The sequence below is a fragment of the Silene latifolia genome, chromosome 10 (genome assembly GCF_048544455.1).
Source record: "Silene latifolia isolate original U9 population chromosome 10, ASM4854445v1, whole genome shotgun sequence".
In the NCBI taxonomy this organism is placed as follows: Eukaryota; Viridiplantae; Streptophyta; class Magnoliopsida; order Caryophyllales; family Caryophyllaceae; genus Silene; species Silene latifolia.
In genome coordinates this window covers 157,194,227-157,214,121 of record NC_133535.1, presented here as the reverse complement: position 1 = coordinate 157,214,121, position 19,895 = coordinate 157,194,227, and the positions used below count along the sequence as shown (strand labels likewise).

At 39.9% G+C, this 19,895-nt stretch overlaps 2 protein-coding genes across 2 annotated transcripts; both read left to right on the top strand.

The window, feature by feature from the left end:
* Nucleotides 1-317: 317 nt before the first annotated feature.
* Nucleotides 318-3,156, top strand: LOC141606523 (CASP-like protein 5B3). Its single transcript, XM_074425684.1, has 3 exons — nucleotides 318-829; nucleotides 2,496-2,628; nucleotides 2,712-3,156. Exons 1-3 carry the CDS (start codon nucleotides 699-701, stop codon nucleotides 2,904-2,906), a joined length of 459 nt encoding a protein of 152 aa, XP_074281785.1. The 5' UTR covers nucleotides 318-698; the 3' UTR covers nucleotides 2,907-3,156.
* A 1,577-nt stretch (nucleotides 3,157-4,733) lies between these two features.
* Nucleotides 4,734-6,561, top strand: LOC141609425 (WAT1-related protein At2g39510-like). The gene is made up of 7 exons (XM_074428474.1): nucleotides 4,734-4,950; nucleotides 5,026-5,088; nucleotides 5,174-5,290; nucleotides 5,375-5,606; nucleotides 5,813-5,971; nucleotides 6,064-6,215; nucleotides 6,309-6,561. The coding sequence occupies exons 1-7, from the start codon at nucleotides 4,775-4,777 to the stop codon at nucleotides 6,460-6,462; spliced, it is 1,053 nt and encodes a 350-aa protein (XP_074284575.1). The 5' UTR covers nucleotides 4,734-4,774; the 3' UTR covers nucleotides 6,463-6,561.
* Nucleotides 6,562-19,895: the final 13,334 nt, after the last annotated feature.

The following is a 19,895-nucleotide window of genomic DNA, read 5'->3' as shown; positions in this document are numbered from 1 at the left end:
ATTTGCAGATAGGAATGATAAATAAATTTTGACAATGCCGAATAAATGACGATTTAAGGCAAAATTGAAAACAATCAAAACTTTTAACTAGAAGTTTCCAATTTTATATTTCCAGTGAAGACGAGCGCTCACGGTAACTCCCTTAATTCAATACAAATTACTGATTTATTGGTATCCATGACCGTATTTAATATTTGTCGTTGTAACTCTCTTTACACGCCGCCGATCAATTATTTACCTACTTTATTTTAGGTGTCTCAATCAATTGTTTACCTTTTATTTTAAAAATCTCTTTGACCAGTAATTTGATCATACTCAATTTAGTCCACTTTTCATCTAATAATTCGTCCACTCGCCTTCTCTGAGCCTTTGTGTCTTGGTCTTTGTGCCAAGCTTAAAGGTAAGCAATTAAGAATGAGTAATAATTGGGTTGAATATTCAAATTTGCTTGTGTCACACACTTTATCAAAGATTATGATCATTACCTCTTACCATTTTTTCCATAAAAAACTAATCTTTCATATTTTTTCTATCAAAACCCTAAACTTCTTTTTACATCCACAAACATCAAAATCCTCTGTTTTCTTCTTTCTTTTTAATTCATTCTTGCAAAAAGAATGAAACTTTGGGTTAAGAATTAAATTTATGTTAATGGGTAATTAAGAAATTTGGTTGATTATGATTGTATTATTAAAAAGATGAAGAAATTTGCAGGAACACCAGGAACAATGACAGGGCTTTCTTTAAGAATTGCTCAATTCTTGTTTGCTACTGGTTCTATTGTTTCTATGGCTTCCACCTCAAGCTTCTTCAATTTCACTGCTTTCTGGTAATTTACTATCTTGACAAAAATATACTCCCTCCTATCCACTCTTTTCTTCCCTATTTCCTAAAACGGATTATTCAGGTTTTCTTCCCCTTTCCTTTTTGAGAAAGTTTTTATTAATATTATACTCTTACCTCTTTCCACTCATCAAACCCACCATATACTTTATTAATATTTAATTCTAATTATTCATACCTCTCTCCAATAACCAAACCCCACCCATCTCCTTTATTAATATTTAATCATAATTATTCATACCTCTCTCCAATTACCAAACCCCACTCATATATTTATCAATATTATACTCCCCACCCTTAATCTCCGTGCCCACTTCAAAGGGGAAAAAAAGGATGGATGGGAGGGAGTAGTATTCATCACAAATACTTTTATAAGGCGGTTTTCCACTAATAATATTTGTAGTTACTTCATTATAATTTATACTCCTTCCCTCCTGGTCATTTGTTTATTTATTATATTTTGGGTTTCTGGGTCAATTGTTTTTCTATTTTAGAGATGCCTTTGATGGGCAAGTTGAGCTTCTACACTCAATTTGGTCTACTTGTCATCTCATAATTGACCCCCTTCTCTTTCCTTCGTCTTTGTGCCAAAAAACTAAAGGTAAACAAATGACTGATACGGAGAGAGAGAGAGAGAGAGTACTACATATGTATGTGATTATAGGATAGATTTTGGAGATGGTATTTCTTTTTTGAGTAATGTCATGGACAGTCTCTTTTGAATCTTCTCTGATCTTCCCCTTTCACAAACCGACAAAAATAAAATATGGTAGCCGCTTGCTTTTGTCACCCATGTAAGCAAAATATAAGGTATTTTATTTGGCTCTGGGAGGAGAAGATTGGAGAGAAGACTCGAAAAAAGAGATCTTTAGGGTAAGATTATTGGTGAGTCTTGAGACAAGACTCACATGAGTTTTGAGACAAAACTCACTCAAAACTCCCAATAATGTACCCAAGTCTTGAGAAAGTCTTAAGTTGAGTCTGACTGATAATGTATAGAATCTGAGGTGAGTCTGAGCTGAGTCTGAACAATAAAGAAATAATAAAAGTTAGTGAAAAGCTGATGTGGCAGAGTCTTAAGACTTTAGTGAGTTTTACCAATAATCATACCCTAAAGCATTGCTTGTGTTTTTACCCTGCAAAATTTGTCTGCAGTGACAGTAGTAATTAAAGTAGACTAGACTAGCTAGTAGTTCAAGTGGTTTGATTCTAGTTTAAATTAGTAGTTTAGTCTATTTGAAATGTCCGAGGGCCGGACTGTCGAAAAACATCACCAGAGGATAGATCAAAGTGTTTAAGGGTAGTCAGAGGATTGATCACCAGACATTTTGGTTATAGCAGTTTGCTGTTTTGTCGCGATAATGTCCATATGCAGAGAACAGTTGGCTTTACTTGTCGTGGACTCGTGGTAGGAGCATTCCGATTGTATTCTCTGTATGGAAATGAATCTGTAGAAGCAGTATTCAATATTTGTAGGAATCCATTACAGGTTGTAGTAGCATTGCACTGATATAAGTATATAACAGTCTTTATCCCGAAATAATTTGGGGTCGGCTAGTACACTGATAACAATGTGAGAGTCTAATAAGCGATTTTTGTGTATGAGAAGGGATCATTGTCATGGCTTAAAAATGTGCATCTTGGGTTTGCAGTTATCTAATAGCCGCCATGGGTTTGCAAGTAACATGGAGCTTAGGCCTCGCGATGCTAGACGCTTATGCTGTTCTAAGCCAACAAGTACTCCATAATCCTATAATGGTCAGCCTTTTCGTAATTGGAGATTGGGTAAGCCCGTCTTATACAAGATATCATGTTTATTCTTTCCTAGGAGTAATTTTGTTGACAGTAGTCAATAATGTGTTGAATAGGTAACAGCAACGCTGTCGCTTGCAGCAGCTTCAGCGTCAGGAGGCATAGCAGTACTGTATTTTCATGATCTAGGAGGATGCATTATTGGGGATGAATGTCAAAAATATCAACTTTCAGTCGCGTTTGCGTTCCTAAGTTGGATTACAGTATTCATATCATCTCTTATAATGTTCTTCCTTCTTGCTGCAGGCTAGATCTTCTTACTTCTGATTCTTTGACACAAAATTTTCGACATTATACCTTGTATATAGAAATGAAATCATATTGGAGTATCAACTATAGGAAAGGAATTAAATTTATACAGAAACTGATACAAGACGGTTTTACTTGTATTGTGAGGCCAACTTAAGAATTTGGTTCACCGTCTCATACAAGACTCACTGATTAATCCGACATCATTCATTTTTTTTTCATGTAATTGGTAGTAGAGCTCAATTTTGTGTATTTTATGCAGTAAAATTTGATTCTTTTTGCTAATTATCTCATGCTTATAAGAGTATAAGGTAGTAAGGTACTCTATCTGTTTCTTCATGTTCTATCCTTTTTTTCAAATCTGCGCGCATATTTTGGAAAGTGGGAAGAACACGATAAAATGGAGGTTAATAACTACTTCTGTCCAAGTCAATATTTTACATTTACTTTATTTTCAATTCATAAAATAAAGAAAATGTAAACTATTCATTGGGGACAAAGGTAGTATATTTCATATTTTATGCCTTATTATTAGAAGGTGACATAATTTTCTATAAATTACAGTACTTAATAATTGTGTCTTTTGGCCATGCGCACTTGATCCTTATTCCTTAAGCACCATCATAGTGACACAGTGAGGAACTATGAGGCATGCACATCAAACTAATTACATGACTTATAAATATCCGTCTTAAGCAATAAAACGACAAATAGATGGATGAGACAAAAAAAGAACCAGAATGTCTAGGGCACGACAAATCTTGTCCTATCCATCTATATGAAATAGTATTTCAGTATCTTGCCTATTTTACACGTAAGATGGATTCATGGATATGACCGTTTTAAGGGGAATTTCATTTGAGACAATTTGTCTTGTTCAAGAATTTGTAAATATAAAAGTAAAACAAGACAAAGTGGAAATGCAAATTGACTTGACAATCCACAAAAGTCTATAAAATATTCTTGTTAAAGGGTGAAAGAACAGAGAAGTTTGAGAAATTGTATCTTATTCATTACAACAAATAGAATCAAGAATCATTATAACTTTTATTGGAAGAGGGCAGTGACTTAAAAGCCAAGAATAATCGAATACTCCTTCTGTCTTAATCATCTGTTTTGTCGTTTTATTCTTCCTTTTATTCTTGTTTTATTCATGCATAATCAATCGTTTACAAATCTACTACTATGTTGTCCTTGGAAATGCAACGCTGTTAAAACTCATAAGAGAGAGCATTACCGCATTACTGAACCTATCCAGCTAAAACCGGATGCTATACACCAAAAAAGAATCATACAATAATTCCCTTGTGATCACTTGCTGCATACATACAGAGAACTTTGAGATGATTTTTAATGTTATAAACTTCAGTGATTATTCTTTAAACTTAATGGAAGATAAGTCCTACCATATTCTTTGTAATTTTATATTCCATGTAATGATGTAAATTAGAAAAAAAAAACATTAAAAAAAGGTGCTTTATATCATTAAATTAAGTAAATATCAAAACTAATTTTATTTATAAAGATGATTCCCCAAATAAATTCCTGGCATAATATATTCTGATAAGTCAAATCAATATGCAACAAGATTAAGGCCAAATTATTCTATGCTTGGAGTTATTTAGGTCTGATACTATGCTTTCTAAACTTCGAGTCTGTCACCCTGATAAATAAACAAAGCTGGGTTAACTTGGTCTGTTCATGGTTTGCAGTCTATCACGTATACTCAAGCGGCTATGGATTCCGATCCCTCGTCATCCAAAAAAATAAAATTCTACTTTTATTTGCATTTAAATACAGTGAAATGTAGAAGAGTTGTTAGTAAACTAAGCAAATTAGGATTATTCATTGTGGTTGTGACATAGAAATCATGTTCAAAAGGTTTAAACCACACATTTTGATGATCATAGCACAATTAGGCTATACTTTTCTGTATTTCATTACAGAAGCATCCTTCAAACATGGTATGAATCCTCATGTTTATGTCACTTATCGTCATGTCGTTGGAGCTTTGGTCATGTTCCCTTTCGCTTATTTTCTTGAAAGGTACGTATCATTAACTAATCTAGCTGACATCTGCTCGAGTTCATGCATTTTTTTAACTCGTGTTGCGTGATGCAGGAAAGTAAGACCAAAATTGACAGTAGCTCTGTTAGCTGAAATATTTGTGCTTTCTCTACTCGGGTAAGCTTAAAATACAGTTACTTCATTCGACACATAACTCTAAGTCTCTCGCTGCGCATAACGTGCTGACATTAAAAATCGACAGGGTTGGATTAACACTGAACATGTACTTTGCAAGCTTAAAGTATACTTCTCCTACATTTGTCACAGCAATGGTTAATTCAATAGCATCCTTGACTTTTGTCATTGCAGTATTACTCAGGTACGTTTGCTCAAAATCCGTCCTTCTGTAACTGACTGATATAAAGGGGAACAGATTTTGATGAATGACGGTAAATGTATGCAGGCTGGAGTTTGTCGACATGAGGAATCCTAGAGGAATAGCAAAGGTTATGGGAACATTAATTTCACTAGGTGGTGTAATGCTCATGACATTTTACAAGGGATCGATTATACCGAACATTAGTCATTCTCTGCTGAACATTCAGCAGAATGCAATCATACAGGAAAACTGGTTGAAAGGTTCTGTCCTTACAATCGCAAGTTGCGTGGCATGGCCTCTCTTCTTTATCTTGCAGGTCTGATTTATAGCATCGCCATAATCTACTCTTAACACCAAAGTTGGCTGGTGTGAGTGGTAAAGGCTCTCATCTCTTAAACAAGTGGTCAGGGGTTCGATTCCTGACTCTTGTGAATGAAAAAGTCAAACTTGAGAGGAGTCAACCCATTAAATTGCCTTCAGTACCCATAATCTACTCTAACCGATAAATTTGATGCAATGCAGGCATACACCCTAAAAAGATATCCTGCGCAACTGTCGCTGACAACATGGATAAGTGTGATTGGGGCTGCACAATCGGCTGTATTCACAGCATTTGCAGAGCGCAAGCCGGGAATATGGGCTATCGGGTTCAATATAGACCTTTGGTCTGCGATTTATGGTGTAAGAAATAAGAATTAATGAACTATTATTAGTATTTTTTCGTGTTAAAAGCATTGGATGAAACGTGAGTTACAGTATTACGAAAATTGCAGGGAGTGGTTTGTTCAGGCTACATAATCTATGTTCAGTTGTGGTGTACAGAAGTGAAAGGACCGGTGTTTGTGACCATGTTTAATCCGCTATCAACAATACTTGTTGCGATTATTGCATATTTCGTCTTAGCTGAAAAGCTTTACATTGGCAGGTAAGTTCAGTTAGCTGAATAGCTTTTTCATTACAATTACATACAACTCAAAATCTCGGAAATGCTCAGACTAAAATTTTCTTGTATACACAGCATAATTGGAGCGATTGTCGTGATTTTTGGTATGTATCTATTCCTGTGGGGAAAAGAAGAACAGAAACCTCAGAAGGCAGAACTGTACTTCAACAGCGAAGAATCTAAGACATTAGCGAATTCACTTGGAAACGAACAGATGGTTGATCCATAGGCTCAACCGCACAAGACATCTGTTTCGAGTAAAAAAAAGACAGACTCAAGGAATGCATCGGGTCTTTTTAAAACCCGTCAGCATACTTACTGCCCTTGTACCTCCCTTTACACGGAAAAAAAAAAATGAAATAAAAATTGTTCACAGCAATAATCAGGTATTCAGATTTCAGATATAATTTTGTATCATTATGAGTTCAATGAAATTTCAGCCCACATTACCACTAGGCAGATAGACCCGTCAGATTGAGGCCCAAATAATAGGAAAACTACATTTTTATTGCAAATGTCGAATGGTACTCGAACCTTGTCTACCTATTACAACAAATAGCAACATGGTAGTTGCGTATTTAGAGCGGACAGTGATAGGGCGCTACCGGGTGACGCCCAAATTGTGTGCCACCCTCTTACATGCATTCTTAATTGAAGGGGTCTCCACCCAGCTCATATGAGAGGGTGGCGCTCAAATTGAGTGTTATTTGGTGATGACGCCCTTTCATTTTCCAATTAGAGCTAAAGGGAAGAAAAAGTCTAAGCATCTTTGTTCATAACAACAATATTAATTAGTCCAATGGCTCAAAAGGTTGTTTTCGAATGACTGAAGATAAAAATTGCATCGAGAAACCAAAGAATAATACGGAGTAACGTTCAGTATGAGTAGAAACATTAACTTTCAAGTAAAATTTATCCCTTATCTGTGTATAAACATTAATTTTTACCGTAGCCAAAAAAAAAAAGTTGGTGTAAAACAAAACAAAAAAATTAGCAAAGCCACCTTTTGAGTTTTGAAGTAGAGGTTTTGCCTAGAGTTGGCATAAAGGGCCGCGGGCTGGTGGACATGGCACGGCCAAGCACGACCCGGTGAGAAAATCGAGGAGGCACGGACACGACACGACCTGTAACAACCCGGATTTTAAAACAAAGGAAAAACTTATATAAAGAGAATATCAGAGTACGATACTGATAAAAAGGGTCAAGGTGGCGGAAACACCTGACTAATCCGGTTCGCTACTAAATCCAAAACAACTAATACATTATTCGAAGGTTCTTAAAACATAAGGCAAACTCCTAAGTTATTATTAAGCTCGCTTCGCACATTCCCCAAGCAAGCATCAACCAGACAGCAACAAACTGAACAACCTGAAAAGGGGGTCGACAATCAGTCGGGAGTAACTAGATGCTCTCCCAGTCATGTTTACAACAATTGACTATAACCAACAATCAATAACAATTGAAATGTAAAACCAGTAAACATGTGAGATCATCCATACTCATGAAACCAATCACAATCTTACCATAACTTCGTCAACCTTAGACGAGTGCAAACATGCAAACCTAGACCATATGCAACCACTAGACCATGAACACTTACAAGACTAGTATCGACAAATGACCCACATCAACGAAAGGCACAAAGCTAGCATTAAAGCATAGCAAACATGGCGACACACAATCCACAGCAACAGAAGGCACAAAGCTATCATCAAAGCATAGCCGAATAGAGCGAACGCCGTTAGAGCGTATAACGATCGCCTCTAATCGCTAGAGCGTATAACGATCGCCTCTAGGCGATGGAGCGTATAACGACCGCCTCCATCGGTGTGGAGCGTATAACGCACTGCCTCCAAGGTACTATGTATAGCGTATAACCACTGCCTATATGTCTAAGACCTGGCCAGACTCTCGGTGCAAACCGAACGATACTCGGGGAACAGAGCGTATAACGCACTGCCTCTGCTACCCCCCCCGACCATAGACCATACACCAATCCCCGAAGGGTAGCATTTGTTCGTTCCGATAGTATACAAATGATACTACCGTCATCTATTCAAACCAACTAACAAACAAATGCACAGTATAACTGACTGTATCGACATACGTGAACAACATCACGACTCAACTCATAGGATAGTATAACTGACCATCCCACTTATCAGATGAACAAGAGTAACCAAATACATATGCACACATTGGCATCTAATATCTGAACACAATACAACATGTGAAGCAAGTATAAACAACCAATGTTATAGTAACTTCAACTATAACTTTAATATTAACAATTCAATGTTATAGTAACCCTAGCCATAACATAAACTCTGGATGCGAGGCTATAATAACCTCTACTATAACTTCAGTAAATATAACCCGGAAGTTATACTACCTCAACCATAACCTTGACACGAAATACAAAGTTATACTAGCATTAACTATAACCTTGAGCCATAATCTCAGGGTTACCTTAGTTACAGCTATAACCTCGACTCGCACTTCAATGTTATAGTAGGTCCAGCCACAACTAGAGTAGCTACCCAAAGTTATATTAACTTACGCTATAACGCTTGAATCATCATCAAGGTTATACTAGCTTTAGCTATAACTTTGGAGAGAACCCTTGGCCGCATATCATGCCGTCACTAGGGTTTATTCGTAAACCCTAATTGCGCTCATGACACCCATAATAAACACATAAACAACATACGATATATAATTAATACATTAAAAACATATACAAACATGTGAAACATAATTAACATGATAATAAACAATCTAACACGTACCAATCATACAAGACAATCATTAAATCCTATTAATTACATCAATTGGCATAAACACAATTAAAAGAAAACACCTAGTTACCTTTTAGGAATTAAAGACCGCAATAAAGAATGAAAACTCCATGAAAGATACGACCATAAAATCCTTGTCTCCAACGCACATGTCAACTACCCAAAACCGCCTTTAAGGACGCACGAACCCATATGCAAGAAGTCGTGCGTGCAGATCCTCTTTTAAAACGTCAAAGGAAAGACTCCTTCTTCTTTACCCATTAAAATAAGAGACCTTAAAGGTAGGTCTAAAGGTCCATATAAATAATTCTCATAAAAATATTTGGAGGATAAATTATTGTAAAGGTAAGAGCAAGGATTGTGAAAATATAATTTATCAATAAGTTTGGAGGAAGAAAAGATATTCAACAATAGAGTCAAAGGGAGAAAAGAAGAACAAAAGAGAGAAGAAGAGGAAAGGACGTGCGGCATCAAAACTCACGCACAAACAAACCGAATTAACCTAGTTGCTTGCTAGGTTAAATTCTATTTATAAGGGGATTAACTAATGGGCTTTATTTCCATTAGGTCATACAATGAATTATCTGATTACAAGATGGATTAGACCATATTAAAACGCAAGGGGAGCTTATTATAGAAAAGAAATTATTAACTTAAAATAGTAAAATCGTGCACGGACATTTTAACCAAATCAAAAGTAGATTAAAATGAGAAATAATAAAATAGAGAACGAAGACGATAAATATAAATATTTCCAAAATACATTATAAAATTCCGAAATAATTAATTTAATAAAATACTTTTATAATAAAATATTATTATAAAATACGGGGTGTTACACGACCAATGCATGGTGAAGCCCGGCACGGGTCAGGCACGGTCCGACCCGACCCGAAGAATGGTCCGTTTATCATCATTTATTAAACAAAAAGTACATTAATAATTAATAAAATATATATTTAAACCATTAATCATCATTTATATAACAATTTTTTTAAAATAAAAAAAAATATTAACACATGAACCGGCCCACGGAAAAGGCATGAAAAGGCCATGGGTCAAGCACGGCCCGAGCACGAAAATGGTCGTGCCTTGAGCGGGTCGCGGAGTGGGTTTGGATTAGTGGGCCTGGCACGACACGGCCCGAGAAGCCCAATATTCGTGCCTGGGCCGGGCCAATTTTGGGGGAAGGCACGACAGGTCACACGCGGGCCGGCCGTGCACGACCCATTACCTACTCTAGTTTCTTTACGGAGTATTTTTTTTAAACCAACTTTTTATCCAGTATACACCAATAAAAGGGCGGTTTTACCGTCGTTCTAAAAGAACCTGAAAATGATAACGCGGACCCATTGTCAAAAAATAGTTTGAAATAAACATTAAAACGATAAATAGTTTCGTAACATCATTTTCTTTTTCGCAATTCAGCTAGGTTTTGCGGATATTTTTTTTTTTTTTTTGTTTTTGTTTTGAGTAAGGTTCCTAAGATACGGTCGCTCTATATACCTATCGTAGGAAAATATTTTACAATTTTAAAAAAAATGATACTTATAAATAATAAAGTAGGTACATATCATGGATAAAGATAAAATGAATACGTTAAAGTGTCATTTTGGGACACGATCAACGATAAAAACGTCATGAAAAAACACATAAAATGGTATGAAATAGTGGCCTTGCAATAATTTAATGAGAGTTAGGCCCTGTTTGGTAAACAGCGGATTAATTTCAGCATAAGCAGATTGCAAAAGCAGATTATAAATGGCAGATTTTATCAGAAGGTTTGACTAGCATATTATAATTAGCAGAATTGATTTGAGTGTTTGGTAATTGACAGATTACGATTAGTAGATTGTTAGTTTTCTTTGTAAAATGGAGAAAAATTTCCTATTTTAGAATATGCTAACCAATATCTTGTCAGTAAACATATTGTAAAACAAAGATATTGACCCCAAATATGCTGTTTCAATATGCTGTTTACCAAACACTAAAATTAGCATATTGATTGGTCAAACATGCTAAAAGCCTTGAATATGCTAAAATTTGGCCAATATGCTGTTTACCAAACAGCGCCTATGTCTCTCCCAAGTTTAGTCGTTTCGGCTGTCGCGTTCCTAACATCTCGCTAACTATCTAAGAATAGGGGCGTCTAAGGCGATTGGCAACCACGGGCGGTCGAACCGGGCCTCTGGTTTTGGTCACCGAATTTACAATTTTTATTGATGAAATTCAATACAAACCTCAAAATATAATACACTTATACATTCATAATTATGACCTCCTTTTTTTTTATTGCATACTAAACCTCCATTTATTTTAAAACGTCCATCTTATCTTATCTTTATTAATTTAGAAGACAATGCTGAATGGAGTATGCGCCACGTCATTTGCACACCTTTCTCAATGAGATTAACCATTTAACCCTCTTCCCAAATCTGTCACCAAATTTTCACTATTAACCAGTTGTCACTATTTAAATTTCTGGGTTTTGTGATGAATCCTGAGTTTGCAAGTTGTAGTCGTTTGATTCTGGTGCTGTTAACGGGGTGTTGGTTCACACGTGGATATGGGTTTGGAATCGGGAATCATACATGGGTGGTATCGGGTTGGAACTTGATACCTCATACCTTGTGTTTGGTTCGATTTTGGGGGTATGTGGTTAGAAATCAATCAAAACTAAAAAAAATCTTCAAAAAAATACAATATTTTTAATAATAATTTTTATATTATTACATCATGTAGAGAAAATTTAATCAAATAAATATATAAAAAAAAACTACAATTGTTTTCATCACTTTTAAATATTCCTAATTTGATACCATAGTATCAATCTCATACCCACCCCCTCCCTGGATATGAGAAACCCATACCTCATGGGTTTGAGGTATGGGTATAAAACGTTCATTTTTATCAAACAAACACATGGTATAGGTTTGGTTCATTCCAAATCCATACCTCATACCTATATTGGGTGAACCAAACACCGAATGTGCGCAGCTTCTGGGTTTTGGATTCATAGTCTCGCACTCTCACTTAGTATGTATCTGTCTATTCTCCCTTTTTAGTTTTGTCTTTTAATTGATTGCATGCAGCTTATTACTTGAATTTATGGGCTCGTTTTTGTGTGTATTGTTTTTTATCATCTCTATATTGATTGTAAATTAAATAAGTTAGGGTTTTGTTTTTGGGTTTAAATTGATAGCCGTATGATATAGTATATCATCCCCAAGTACTATGGTTTAAGAAATCAATAATTGATTTTGAAGCTATTCTTCATTGTTTTTGCAGGACATTCATTCCTGCATTTGCCTATAGAGTACACCAAGGAAACAAGGGTAAACAAGGAGCTCCCATTAATCTCAAGGTATAATAATCCTTTACTATTCTCTATCGACTTCCTCTTCTCCATACCTCCTTGGTGAATTTCCTAGTGGAGTTTTCGCATGTGATCAAGGTTTCGCAATCGGTAATAAATGCACCCTGAAATTCAACTAGGTCATGCAAAATGATCTCACATGCAACTTGCTAGGTATGACACGTAAACTTGAACTCGATTTAGGTCTTTCATATGTCTTTATACTGCTGATTATTTCGTCAGTGGTGTTTTATATGAGTTTGAAGTTGAGTTTGCTTTCTTAACAATGAATTCCACGGTCATCTAAGGGATACCAATCTTGAGGAATATTGCAGGGTTCAGAAATCTATCAAACCCATTGCATGCGATATTAGTGGGATCTAATTCACAAATTCTTGTTAAAGACGGAAGTATTTGTCTTAAACAATAAAAATGGTCAATTAGATGAATGGGACAAAAAAGTAGAATGCTTGGTTTATACGCCAGTGTATATAAACTGCTGATTGAAAAAATATTTCGGAACCTCCACATTATGCTCTTGAATTCTATTCGCCCCATAAGAATCGGATTTACATGACTTAATATAGCACGAAAAAAATTAAAGTCGCGACACTTAGGAATTATAGGAGCCTCGATCCTGCTTAAAAAAAAACGAATTTAGTTAAAGCAAAATTTGTTTGCGTTCCCAGCCAGGCCAAGCTGTCATCTTTAAGTTGAAATGAGTGTCTTTGTGATATACAATATGGACCGACTAATGTTATAGTTTGAGATACATTTGAGATAATACACATTCCTTACATCTTGAGCCAACCAAGATTGTGGAGAAGGGTAAAGCTTGCCTTGTATAAATTTTCTTCATCGTCTTTATATGAGTACATCAATAAAAAACAGTATTGGATTAAGCCCAATACAATGAAAAATATTTGTTATTGTGTGTAGATTGTAATTAGACATATTTATGGTAAAAAGCACTTAAGGTATCTAAATTGTAAGGAGTGTGATAAAATACAAAGCACCTGATCCATTACTAATGAAGTGTCTAATCGAAATTTAGTGAGTAAAAAATCATTTAGATTTAGGAAAAAATAATTAAGCTACTACACATATTAGACAGGCTTATGTTTTGCCTTTTTAATCAACGTCAAAATGACAATGACCGAGTTATTGAGTTGTACTGACTCTGCTTGTGTCACGATGTGCTGAAATATGCAATTATCAGTGCATTTTTATGGTTTGTTGGTCTTTGTTAGTATTTTGTTCCAGTTAAGGATAGTTATTTGTTGACAACCTCCAACCTGTTTCCGCCACATAAAAAAATAATGGGAATAGCCGAAGGACATGAAGAAGAGAAAGAGAAAGATAATCAGAACGAGAATGAGCATTAGAAGATGAATATTCAGTATATCTAATTTTTTAACGTACTCGTCATTTACATCTTACGAGTATCATTCACGGTAATAGTTTCGCAGACAATTACTGAGTGTTACTAAAAATTATAGGTTGTTGTATCTGTAACTATATATTTGCATCTATCTATACTAAATAATAAAACAACAACCATCACAAACTTTTTTTCCCGCCCACCTACACATACTTCATTTGGATTGAAAACTAATATTTCCTAAAATAACTCTTACAGATACTCTTATTTTAAACCATCTCTCAACAATAAACATGGAATTACTTTTTTTTTTTTTATTATTAGTCTAATTTTTAAGACTATATAAATTTAAAATTTGTTACATTTAATACATATTTAATCACTATCCAAAAGGGCATTAACAAGATTACTATTGTTCCGGGTGTAAATCCAGAGCAGATATTTGTTACCACTCGTGGCTTGTAGAATGATGTCTTTGCTTGACTTCCTTTCGGCCTCTCCTGAAACAGTGAACAAACTGAGGGCTCGGCTTGGGCCGAGCGTACTCACTCCGATGCTCAAGTCAGTAAACTTAAAGAGGTTAAGTGTTGTGTTACTTGGCGAAGTATATATTGTAGAGAGATAAGGAAGATAATACCAGATTATGAGGTGTTTTGGTTATATTTCGGATCCATTTCTCAATGAGGATGGAGGAGTATTTATAGGCTTTCACCTTTTGTCACGTAGTGGCCAAGTGGCCAAGTGGCTAGCAGGTGGAAAGACCTTCTTACCCTCGGCCGGGGACCCATGGCAGGCCGGGTTGACCCCATGCCGAGGGGGCTTGGATGTGAGTACACGGATATGCCTCTCTGCCGGCTAGTAGCCGGGACCGAGACCCAAGTGACAGGCCGACAGGCTGTGTCGGCTAGGCCATCAGATATGTTGACTTGCTGTCCTTTGGCTTTGACCTTGCTCAATATGTTGACCGGTCAGCGGATGCAGAATATGCCCCATCAATTTGCCCCCAGCGTAGTCTATGCCGTGGTGTGGACCTTCGATGAGTGTTGAGCGTATTCTGCGCATGTTGATATTTTTCGTCGGCGATCTGATTCCTCGGCTTGATCATGGTAAGGCCGTACCATATCCCCCCTCCACACAGTTGTGTAATGGACATCCGGTGTGGAAAAGAAAATGGCGCTGGCCGAGACCAAGGCTGAGAGTGCCGGTTGTTTTTGATTGCCCCCGGCCGGTGCCTGATAGCTTGGTTGATCGGCTGACCGGCGGAAAGTAGATACTAGGGAGTTTGCTGAAGAAGATGGATAGGCAAAGGGATGTCAAGGAGCGTGTTGAAGAAGATTGACCACTGTTTGTCGATTGACATTCCGTCGCTGCATGCTTGACAAGTGGCTTGGCATTGATTGGTGGACGTTTCATGGGCTTTGCCCTGATTGGTCCTGCTTCATGGGCTTTGCTCTATAAATAAAGCAGTGTGCCCCTTAAATTTCCGCACAAATTTCATTTCTCAAAATTTTTTCTCTTTCTAGCTTTCTTCGACGAAACTTCTCTCTAGTCTTCAAAGCGTTACTCGGCGTAACACTTTCCCAAGGTAAACAAACAGATTTTTCAACTTTTATTTATTAAATATTTGTTGTCATGTCTTCTGCTGATGCTGGACCTAGTACTTCTGCGCCGGGGGGCTCCTCGTCGCGTCCTGATGAAGAGGAGGTATTGGTCGCCACCCCGTTAACCGTTGGGGGTGCCAAGCCGCTTTCTCCTGAGATTGATCCCCAATTTTTGGAGGGTTTCGAGGACGAAGATGATGAAGCCATCAAGGCCGAAGTAGACAAACTGTTAGAGGCGGGCTTTATCGTGCCTTGTAATTATCCTGAGTGGCTAGCTAATGTAGTAATGGTGAGGAAATCATCGGGGGCATGGAGAATGTGTGTAGATTTTACCAATCTTAATAAAGCATGCCCCAAAGATTGTTATCCTTTGCCTCGGATAGATTGTTTAATTGACGCCACGGCAGGCTACACTATGCTGAGCCTGCTAGACGCCTTCTCAGGGTATCATCAGGTATTCATGGGGATGATTTTGATGATGAGGAAAGGTCCCACTCTGGTGGGGAGAGGCCTCATTCTGCTGCGGAGTGGCCGCGTGTCTTTGATCACGGCGACGCCTGCTCGATCAGTCCTGACCGTGTCTGGACGAATAAGTTCGCCAGTTGTTCTGGTGAAACTCTTTTCGAGGGCCATTATTTCTTCGGTAGGGGATATAAAATTGTTATCCCTGAGGAGGGTCAGGCGGTCTTTTGCCCTCCCGAGGGCTGCATCGGCGTATACATCAGACACCTGGAGTATGGGCTCCGGTTTCCTCAGAATGAATACGTTATGGCCATCATCAAAGCTATGAACGTCGCTGTGGCTCAACTGCATCCATTGGCGGTCAGGACTATAATTGGCTTTGTGTGGCTCTGTCTCTTTAAGGGGGAGGCTCCGACGGTTAACCTGTTCCGCCGGCTTCATCATCTACGTCTGTTCGCCCAAGGCGGCAGGGGGTGGTACAGTATTCAGACGGAGCCGGGTTACACCACCGTTACAAAGTTGACATCCTGCAAGGATTGGAAAGCGCGATGGGTATACGTCGAGGTGCCAGAGGACTATCCACTGCCCCGGTCCTTCCAAAGCCGCGTTAATTTGCGGTGCGAGAGTAGAGGGGAGCGTGAGAAGTGGGTCTCCCGGGGTAGGCTTAAGATGGACGCCAGCAGGGTCTATCTTAATGATGATGAGAAGCGGGCAATGCAGCTGTTTGAGGCTGAGAAGGATGGAACGCCGAAGGGATGGATCCCCCGGCGCAGATCATTCTCCAGGACGAGCCGCTCTGCCGCGTCGGCCTCATACCGGCCCTCAGCCAGGGTGAGTGGGGTCGGTGTGAGGCCCATCTTTGCTTTTATATTTCTGTATCTTGGCCTTGGTTTATCTTCCTTTACTTAACCCTTGCTTTGTTTCTCTTACAGACCGTTTTGGTCCGGGTCTGTCTGTGGATATCCTCAAGAGGTTGGGACTTGACCATGACGGGAAGGTTGTTGAGCGGCACCCAAAGGCTGAGTTGCGTGATCGCCGACCGGCTCCTAACGAACTCATGGACCAGCAGTTGAAGGCCCTGGATGTGACGGCAGCTCAGGCGCGAATTGCCGGTCGCGTGCCGCATCGAAAACCAAGGACAAAGTCTACGGTTGCGACGACGTCAACTCCGGCTCAGTCTTCAATCCCTGAGGTCCAAAAGGAGCAGGTGGTGGTCGTCGATATTACCGATGAGGAGGTCACCATTGCTCAGGCTCCTCCTTCTGTAAATAAGAGAAAGGATACCGAGTCTGTCGCCGCTGCTGTTACCGGAGCCGGTAAAGAAAAGGGGCCTCCAACCAAGAAGGCCAAGGCTGGTACGGATTTAACCTGTGGCTCAGATTTAGTTGGTTCATTAGGCATTCCTGATGACAGACTTTCTGGCATGTCAATGAATGTTGACATGGATGCTCTGTATGAATTTTTTGTAGATCAACCGTCGCCGGCTGTCCCACTCACTGTACGGCAACTGGAGAAGCGGCCAGTGCAGACGGGTAATCAAAATATCGTCGTCGACTCCTCCCTCCCGAAGCCAACCCCCGCTCAGCTTGTGGCGGAGGGCACAAGGTTGTGCAAGAAGCTGGCGCAGTGGAATGAAGTGGCCGGCGCTTATATTATGGAGCAAGAAACGGCCATGGCTGCAGCTACTCCTGCGCTTGAATGGATGAAGCTCGATCTTGCCGCCGCTAAGGTAGAGGCCGAGAAGGTGAAGAGGGAGAATCTCCTCACTCGACGAAAGCTTGAGGATGCTGAGAAGGCGGTCTTAGCCGAGAGAGCCAAGGTTGAGGCTGCTGATGCTTCCGCTGCTAAGCTGCTGGCGGAGAAGGACAGATATAAGGGTGCCTACGACGGTGTGGTTGCTAAGAGGGAAGAATGGAAGTCTCTGTATGCAAATCAGGCGGAGGCCCATAGGAATACCAGGGCTATCCTCACCCAGAGGGAGAAAGACATTGAGACGCTCCAAACTGAGGTTATCCCTAACATGTGCGCCCAATACTGTGACCAGGCCGAAGAAGCCACCAGGGAAGTAATCAGAGAGCTCTTTCCTGAAGAAGGCTCCTTCCCGTGGCAAAGATTTGAGCAGCTGCTTGATGATAAGGCGGCTGCTGTGGAGAAAAAGGCTGCGGAGGAGGCAGAGGCGAAGAAGGCTGCTCAGGAAGCTGAAGCCAAGGCGGCCCATGCTGCGAAGGTGAAGGCGGCCAGGGAGGAGGCTGAGAGGGCAAAGGCACGTGAGGCTGCCAAGTCTTCCTCTGAGCCATCCACCGATGGTAATGCCACTGCTGCTGCCAGTGGCGATCAACAACCGGCATATGGGGACGGGCGGTCGTCACCAGACTCACCCGGCATTTCGGACAGCTTCAGCTGCTCAGGGGCCAACTTTTGAGCCTTTCCTCCCTGCCATGCTTTTTGGCGCTTCAAATGATATGTCTGTAACCTTTTGTTCTACTTTTCTTGTTTTTTTGTAAAACTTTGGTAGGTTGTGTTTTGGCTTATCCCTATGGGGACGGCCGTCGTCTATATTCTCCTTACTTGCAATTATTTCAATGAAGTTTGCTTATTTGCCCTTGGCTTGGCCGGGGCTTTGATCACAATCCTTCACTTGTCTTCTTACGTTATTAATTGAGCGCTTTTTTCGTTTTTACCTTCGGCTTGGCCGAGGCAGTTAGAATGCGTATCTCAACTGTACTTAACATTTTTAAACATGTTGGCATGTTGGTCGCTTCCTCTTTCACTCTCGGTCTGGCCGAGGCGTCCGATTTGCGCTTCCCAACCGCCGTTGTGAACATGTTAGCGTATCGACCGTTGTGTCCCCTGCCAGGCCTTCGGTTGGCCGAGGCGGCTAGAGGTTACGGCTCGACAGTGTTCGTATCTGTAGACATATTGATCGCTTCCTCTGCCAGGCCTTCGGGTGGCCGAGGCGGCTAGAATTGCGTCTCAACTGTACTTATACGTTCCTAAGGCATGTTGATCGCTTCCTCTGCCAGGCCTTCGGTTGGCCGAGGCGGCTAGAATTGCGTCTCAACTGCACTGGTAGTGACTGCCATGGCGTCTACTTCTTGGGGTGACTGCCCGGCTTGGGCCGTGGCGTCTACCTCGATACGACTACGGAGAGGACAAGCACTTTGATGGAAAACTTTGATGATTTTTCATTAGATATAATCAAGCGTTGGGGTGCCCACAATAGTTTTGGACACCTCCGCCGCTATACAAAGTATTTCCTTAGGTTGTCAGTGTTCCAATGGCTCATCAAATGCACACCCTCCATGTCTGTCAGCCGGTATGTACCCGGCCTCATTTCTTCAACCACTTTGTAGGGACCCTCCCAGTTGGCCGTCATCTTTCCATGGATGTTTTGTTGGTGGCGGCCACCTTTCTTAGGACTAGATCCCCTTCTTTTAAGTCCCTTTTGTGGACTCTTCGGTTGTAGGCTCTTCTCATTCGGTTTTGGTACACTGCCAAGTTAAGGCATGCCGTATCTCGGCTTTCTTCGACCAGGTCTAGGGAGACTCTAAGGCCTTCCTCATTTTGAACCGGGTTAAAGGTAGTTGTTCTGAATGTTGGCACCGCTGCTTCAATTGGCAGGACGGCTTCAGACCCATAGACTAAGTGGAATGGACTGTACCCCGTTGCTTCTTTCTCCGTGGTTCGAAGGGACCACAGGACGCCGGGTAGTTCATCGGCCCATCTTCCCTTTAGGTCTTCAACTTTCTTCTTCAAACCGTTGAGTATGGTTTTATTGGCTGCCTCCGCCTGTCCGTTGCTCTGTGGGTGGCAGATGGAGGAGTATGCAAACTTGATACCAAGCTCTTCTAACCAATTCATTATCATGTCACTCCAAAATTCTCGGCCGTGGTCAAATACCATGACTTGGGGTAACCCAAAACGAGTTATGACATTTTCCCAGATCACCTTTCTTACGGCCGCCGTGGTCTTCGCAGGCACCGCAACAGCTTCAACCCATTTGGTGAAGTAGTCAACGGCGACAATCAAGTACTTTCTTCCTCCGGAGGCCGTTGGAAATGGCCC